The 8,067-nt window shown below is 36.4% G+C and overlaps 1 protein-coding gene across 1 annotated transcript in view; it reads right to left on the bottom strand.

The window, feature by feature from the left end:
• Col24a1 (collagen type XXIV alpha 1 chain) overlaps positions 1-8,067 on the bottom strand; it is a 403,759-nt gene that overhangs the window by 112,360 nt on the left and 283,332 nt on the right. Inside the window, exons 33-36 of the mRNA XM_023699052.1 lie at positions 7,578-7,631; positions 7,232-7,285; positions 6,003-6,056; positions 5,729-5,836 (exon numbers count right to left, since the gene is read on the bottom strand). Coding sequence (XP_023554820.1) covers positions 5,729-5,836; positions 6,003-6,056; positions 7,232-7,285; positions 7,578-7,631 — 270 coding nt within the window. The remainder of the gene's footprint in view (positions 1-5,728; positions 5,837-6,002; positions 6,057-7,231; positions 7,286-7,577; positions 7,632-8,067) is intronic.

Raw genomic sequence — 8,067 nt, 5'->3', positions numbered from 1 at the left:
CTACTCATTCTAAGAAATTTAAGCCTCTATTTTCATGGCAACATGATTTCACTTACAGTATCTTACATAAAGGCTTCCCTTCCTCTGCCCAACCTTTTAGTATTGAAGCCTTCTTTCCTTTCATCCTTTTCGGTGATATTATGCTATCCCAGTGGCTTTAAGTGTTATTTGTGATGTAACAATTCCTAGGTTATTTAACTTGCACTTTACACTGACAAACTTCTGTTTACACTATTTGATGACATCTCTTCCTATCTTTTCTTTTTAAAGAATACAAAATAGTAATAGAAAAAAAAAACCAGCATCAGAAATGATACAAAATTTCACTAAACAAAATAATAGGAGACTGTAATCCCAGCACGTGGGAGGCTGAAAACAAGAGGATCTCTACAAGTCCGATCTGTGTAGTGAGACCCTGTGGACCTTGTACTAAATATATAAATAAATAAATAAACAGAAAGTTATAGGAATTCAACAATGGTTGCTATATTACATGATGCTATCTTCAAATTAGTTGCTCAGGTTACCAGATAGAAATGTTCACAATTCATTTGAAGAAAACAAAACAAGGGGCCAGGGAGATGGCTCAGTAGACTAAGCACTTCCCTGGCAAGTGCAAGGGTCTGAGTTCAATCCCCGGTTCCACCAAAACAAAAACAAAAACAAAAAATAACAACAACAAAAAAAAGTTGTAAGAAATTCAGAAGAAGAAGAAATTAAAAAAAAAATTTAAGGATTAACTGCTCCTTTCAAAAGACCAGCAGAAGTTGACAGCACAATTGTCCAAACTATTCTGCACAAATACCTAAATATATCTTTTCCCTTCTTTCATTTGTCCTTTTCCTCATCCGTTTTTCATTCCCATGGAACAAATTCTTTCTCTCTTTCACAGTTTATCTGTTGTGCTTTTAAATTTTAATTACTCTTTCAAGTTTTCATACTAGCAAGATAATACGATGTTTGCACATGTGGATCTGATTTATTTCATTTACCAATATAGTCTCTAGCTGCATCTATTTATCTACAAAAGCCTCAAAATGATCTTTTTAATAGATAATAGTTATAAAATAATAGCTGAATAATACTCCATGGTGTAAAAATACCCTATCTTTTTTATCCATTTCTCAGTTGATGGGCCTTTGGGTTGTTTCCAAGATTTAGCTATGACAAATTGTTCTGCTATAAACGTGGGCACACAGATATCATTGTGGTTTGATGATTTTAGTTCTTTTGGATAAATACTCAGGAGGGGAATCTTCTGAATTCTCTCCACTCACCCCAAAGCCACATCTCCTCATGTTTCCCACCTCTTCTTCCTGAAATCTCTTCAATGGGTTCTCAAACCTACTTTACATAAAACCCAAGCTTCCTGCACTGTCTTATAAAGTACTTCCTGTCTACTTCCTAGGTCTTCAAGCTCAGCTTAAACAGCTTTTCAGTATTCATTATGCAGTTGGTGCTGGCTTTCCCATCCACCCTTAATCTGTTATATTCTGTTATAATCTTTATTTATTTTTAAATTTCATTTTTCATCAAATTATGTGTTTACATCATTCATTATCACAATTTTGAGTGATCTTTAATCTATTCTTAGGATCTGCCACTAGATTATAAAGTCTGAGACAAAGGATCTTGCTTTCTTCCACATGCCCAGGGCTTAGCAGAGTTCTCACCTCCCAGAAAATAATCAACAACCTTTGTTGAATTATTGAATGGGCAAGTAGATTTTATAGAATTGAAATCTATAAGGTTGAATAAAGATATACAAGTATAAACTAATGTTGTTTTAAAATCATAGATCCTTTTATTCCAAAGAAAACATATGCACAAACTCATATATTAAATAGAACTACAATGGTATTTTTTTTCTGATTGAATTAGACATAGAAGAAACAGAGCCATGTAATTCCATGACCCTCTTGACACAACCATCTTGGGAGGGTCTGCGTAGCTGCAACTTCTTCATCATGCATAATGTATGAACTAAGATACTGAAGAAAAATTTTCCCAACAATATACAACTCTTTAGTAAGAGATCAGAAGACTGAGCAATGTTGCTTCATAAGAAAACATTTCGGGATAAATAAATCTAATACCAGAATGGTAGAATCCACTCAGATGATCTAGCTTAGAGATCATCTTTACTCCTCAATGCCACTTAATGCCTTCAGAGTTTCTAAGGGAACAATTTCAGAAAGAAGTACCATATAATCTTATGTTATCTAACTGCTGACATTCCTCTTTATCATTGTGACTTCATTTTTAAGAGTCTAGTAAGGAAAAAATAAGCTTTTTTAGAGAAAAGTGCTTTATTTCATTTCTTCTTCCCTTAAGGCTTTTACTGTACTTAATATCATGGCATGTTAAGCAGACCAGGAAAACTGCATCTCAGTAAATCCTATCAGATTTTTTTCCTGAAGGAATGAAATAAGACAAATGCATCTTAATACATTCTACTTTGCAATTCATAGCTCCACATGTTTGGATATTAGACTCCATGGTGACAGAAGTTTTAGAAATGGATGACAGACCATAAGTCTGGCAGATGTCTCTGGTCAGATACTTCTCAATTATTTTTTCCTACACATTGTGCATTTAGGCACATGTGTATGAACATTTTAGCATAGAATTTAAAAATAACATGTATAATGTTTTGTTTTCCTTAAAGAAGCTATTGTAGCTCAGATTTGGAATTTATTAACTAACATTTCTCCTGTCTTACTTTTTGATCCAGATTTCCTTCTCAGTCATCTAGGAAATAAGAGCTGCTTTTTCTGGGAAAAGAGTGAAATTTTTATCTTTCTCTAAATCTCCTTATTTATTTTGTAAGAATCAGAAGTAGCATCTTTGTGACATTGCCTAAGGAAGAATTTTAAAAGTACAAAATAAATCCAAAATCAGGCTGTCTGATTAAGCAATCGTTCCTTGGTTCATGAAATTCTTTTGAAAAACTATGCCACAGTATTTTTATTGAGTTTATAAGCTGAAAGGCATTTAAAATTCCAAGGAGAACAACAAAAGGAATAAAAAAGAAACACACATGTGTTGTTACTAAAAAAAGGCACTAAAGATGTGTACTAGGCAGGATTGTTCCTGGGAAAAATTATGAAGCAGATGAAACCTCTGTTTATCATTTTTCCGTGCCTTGTTTTGAGCCCCCTGTTCGTTTCTCCTCTCCCCTCGCAGCTGTCAAGCTTGATCATCCCTTCCTGCAAGTCCTAGCTTTGTTATACCCAGTCTATGTTTCTCTTTTCCAACAGCTCTTAGGATTCTTCTAGGGAACTAAATTAAACTAAATTAGTTGCTCTTACAAAATCCAGGCTAACATGTGAATAATCATCTTGGAGATTTAAGTATAAAAACAAAAATTGGATGGGAATTATCGAGAAGATAATCACATTTTTTTGAACATTTGTTACATTTCTGTCCATCAAGCCTTGATACCAATGGAAAAGAAGTTCTGTAAAATGCTAACAAGAGCCAAAGACTCTAGAAAGACAAAATACAAGACTGAAAGTTCTTACTTAGGTGAAGCTTAGAGATGCAGAAATAAAATGAGTTAGTGCCACTCTGCCATCCACTATGTTATCTTATGAGTCCCTTAGTTTTCTCTGATTCTGTGTTTTTCAATTACAGAGTAACACACTATTAGGAGGACTGTAAGAAAGTACACAAATGAGTATATATTGGACCAGTGAGGTTTAAGATAGTTTTGCGGAGGATTCCCTGAAGTGTTCTGTGTGTTGTGCCAGAACAACCCACATAGCTAGAAGGGCAGAAAAAGATAGGCACACTACCATTATGGTAAAACTAAAGAGGAAATGACTCAGTTTACCAACTCTCAAAAACGGGATGGTTTATCCTCATTTTTGAAGCATCACTTTAAAATATGCTGGTGTAACTATCTGTTATCTGGAGGAGGATGTGTTCTTATTTTAATTGCTACAAAAGATATTACTTTCATGGATAACGTGAATGATGAGATGGCTGATTTGTGCTTCACGCTGCTACTGTATCCTTTCTGATAGCTTTCGTCTTAGTACTGCAAATCTTACTAAATCGGGTAGGCCATGGGCTAACACAGAACAGCCATTCATCACGTGGAGCTTAGGAGTCAGAGGAAGGACAGGGCCAGTGCATGCAGGGTCCCGACTCTGTCAATCACCATGTTGTCTCCCCGCCTACTTGCATCACCCAGTCGCTCAGCGTTAGTTCCCCAGTATTTCCAGGGAGGCACAGAAGCACTGTGGTTTATGGAAAGAAGTGAAGACAGCACGTCTGGTTTGAAAAGCTGTGATCTCTGAGTTAAGAGACCTACGTGCTAGCAAGTTAATCCTGAATCTGTAAAAGGTTGAGGAAACGTGTCAGAGTCCAGAGGAAAGAGAAATTGCTTTCTAGTAGTAGGGGTGTAAGGGGTGACTTCAAAGGATGGAATGTCCATCAAAAGACAAGAAAACTTAGAAAAATACAAGTTGGATAATCAAGGCCTTGGTAGACTGTGAAAGTAAGAAAATGGAAGAACCTCCAGTTAGAGGAGCTAGAGTGGGCACTGCCCTGATAAAGAGTATCAGATTGACACCCATCTGCCAAGGACCAAATGGCCCAAAACATCGGAGAGACGAGGAAACGGTAAAGCAAAGTCATCAAATGGTGAGAGGTGGATATGGAAGAATGTGATTGACACGCGCTTTGAGCAGGAGAGGAGCTGTTCTCATCGTTTATTCACGTCTTTTAAATTTTTTTTTTTTTAGTTATAGGAGGAAAGGTTTATTTAGCTCATTTTGTAGAGGGTTCAGTTCAGAGTTGGCTGCTCCGAGGAAAAATTGCTGGCAAAGGAGGAAAAACCAAGTTTACCATAGAGAATGTGACACGGATGCAAATAGTTTTGGCTGATAGGAAAGTTCCCATCCTTGGCGCTGCCCAGAACACCAAGATGGCAAGGACTGGCATTGGCAATCTCATCCTGGGAAATCCTCCCTCAATATTAGAGCTGTGGCCAGCAGATCAGCAGAACGGTTCTGATTTCAAATTAGACTTCTATCTTTGGACTTTAAAGAGAAAGAGCTTACGCTCTGCAGGTGGTCACAGAAAACCATGTGAAGAATGTCTCATAAACAGAAGAGAAAGGTTTAATAATACTCAATATTTTTTAGGACAATTCACATATTAAAATATAATGTATATTTTTCTTTTTGAGTCACATGTAGCAGATTTGCAATGTAGAATCCTCATTTAGAGGAAACTTAGTGCATAAACAATTCTATGTAAGTTTTGGGTTTATGTATAAGTTTATAAATATTTCTTCTCTGTAAATTGTAATTAAAAGGATCATCTAAAAAATTACGTTATATTATGCTTGCAAAGAATTTTATCCTGGATCCAGTATATTACTCTACAGTAACAATGTCAATTCCATGAATAAAGATCCAAAATATATAAGCAAAGTATGAAAGGACAAAGTTCCCTTCTAATTGCTTTATGACAAAAATTCCATAGCTTATGGAAAAGTGTCTTTCTTCTTTGGGTTAGGATGGTAATTACTCCTTGCCCTCGAAAGCCATAAGTCAACACCTCTAATTACCCATTGGATGCATAAAAGGTCAAAAAGTGTGTGTGGTGTGTGTGTGTGTGTGTGTGTGTGTGTGTGTGTACACATACAGGCTCTAAGTTCACCGAACTGCTAAATTCACTTTAAGTTGAATTTCAAAATGAACCCAACAGTACTTACTGGAAGGCCCATTTGACCTGGTCTTCCCAAGAGCCCTACAGTTCCTGGTAAGCCCGTTTCTCCTTCTTCTCCATCCTCACCAGGAAGTCCTCTTTCTCCTAGGGCTCCCTGGAACCAGATGAAAAAATAAAAAAAATTAAAAAGGATCACTACAGTCTAATTCTGCCATACAATAAGCAGGGTTTTGTTTGCCACACAAAAATGATTATTTGTAGTGTTTTGAAGATTTTATGAGACATCTATTTTATACATAATATTAAAAACCATAATTTACCTTTAGTCCATCTTTTCCTTGGATACCTTCTTCTCCAGGAGCTCCTGGTTCACCCTATTTTGTAATAAATACAGAGTAAGGGATAATTTTGATGTCACTTAATATTTTTATCCTTGGCATGTATAGAAAGTAGCAGGTTTGTATTCATTTATTTCCAATTCGACTTTTTTTCTAAGAGAGTCTTTGAAAATATAATACATGAGCTAGTCTTGACTAGCTCTTCACAGTGTTGTAAACTCAAGCATGTGATAGTTCTAGAATATTAATGAATTTTAAATGACTAAAAGTTACAGATATTGGGCTGGGGAAATAGCTCAGTAGAATAAGCACTTGCCTGGCAAGTTCAGGGGCCTGAGTTCAATCCCCGGTTCCGCCAAAAAAACCCAGAAAAGTTACAGATATTCATTTGTAAATTTTATAGCTAGATTTGTTCCTGAGTTCAAAAATGTAAATACTGAATCACATGAAATATAGTACTTTGCTATGATCAATTTATGTAGCTTAATACAACTTGATTCAATTATGGTTATTCTACCAGATCAAAATTTCTATATTTTCTCTTTTATAAAAAGAGCAAAGATTTAGGCCAAGATCCCTGAAGAAGCTGCCTTTAGATACAGAATTTGTATAAATATAGAATCACATTTTCAGAAACTGTTAAAGTATCTCTGGGTCTCTTGATACCTAAATTATTTTAAGTAAGTTAACTAGTACTTACTAATAGTTGCTCCATCTGTCCCACCCCTTATGCTTCCACTATGCTCACCTCTAACTCATCCACTCTCCCAAACAGGGAAAATAAAAAAGAAACGAACAAGATGCAAACAATATTTCCCTAGTTTGCTTTTTAGTGAACCAGTGCCTCTTAAATGTCTTAAGCACTGCTATCTTGGGGGGAAAATGCTTATTAAAGCTCAGAATGAAGCATATTTATAGTAGCGTCACTTGTCAAAGCTATCAAAGTAAAATTCCAGTAACATTCTTGGTCAGGATTATTCAGGAAACACCTCCTTTTTAGAAAAAGATGTGCTGGGTTAGAATATTAAATGGTACTCAATGAGAATGTAAGCTGGGTTTAGTGTGCAGCTTTTGAAATCCTGGGAAAGAAGTCAGACAGTTTCTCTAGTGGATCAGGAAGGCTTATGCGATTCCTTTGATGTGTTTAGGCTGGTCAGTTTTGAGTCCCTGAAATAAGGACGTGGACTAACAGGGTTTTGGTAGGTACTTACTCGTAATCCTGGTTCCCCAATTCCTCCAGCACTGCCCGCAGGCCCCACATCTCCCTGAAGAAACAAAGAAGAATAAAGTCGTTTCCACTGAAATGGAATGTCTAATCATAAGGGACAGTTTCTAAAGGACAAAAATTTCAAAACTAGTATCAGGTTTATCTGATGGCCCTCACTGGCATTGTGTGTGTGTGTATGTGTGTGTGTTACCGAGGATTGAACTCAGGACCTTGAGCCTGCCAGGCAGGTGCCTATGCCACTAAGCTATATCCCAGCACACTGGCTTTTAAGATGTCTGCCAAGAGGGGGCAATTTAGAGACCTTCTCTCTTACTTTAAAGGCAAGTTACCTTAGCACCTGGTTCACCTTGCACACCAGAGTCTCCCTCAAGGCCTGGAGGTCCCTGAAAGAGAATGATTTGATACATTACCAAGAGAGTAACAGCCTCAGAAGATGTCTGTGCTTTTTAGCTCAAGGATAGGGTACTTATATCCGGACGGTACTCTTTGTTCCCCTCTTTTAAACCTCATAGCAAAAGACCAGGTACTTTCTAGGATCCTTAAACAATTTAAGAGCTAAAGCAACTTCACCTGAAATCAGAACTTTGAAGATCAGTTTCTCCCAACCATCCTCTTAGTCAAAGCCTAAAAATCAATCTACTTTCTACTTTAAATTTTCTGTCCTCATATACAAAGACGTTTTCTCAATTTTCCTCTTTCCTCTTTTTTGTTTTTCTTCTCTCTTTTTCTTTTGTGACCTCTGGAACTCACTTCCTTCAGAAAAATCCATTTCTTTTCTATACTGGTTTATGAAAAAAAAATCATACAAATAGGAGATGA

This window comes from Octodon degus, unplaced genomic scaffold (assembly GCF_000260255.1).
Source record: "Octodon degus isolate 3935 unplaced genomic scaffold, OctDeg1.0 scaffold00109, whole genome shotgun sequence".
Lineage (NCBI taxonomy): Eukaryota > Metazoa > Chordata > Mammalia > Rodentia > Octodontidae > Octodon > Octodon degus.
This window is presented reverse-complemented; position numbering and strand designations above follow the sequence as displayed.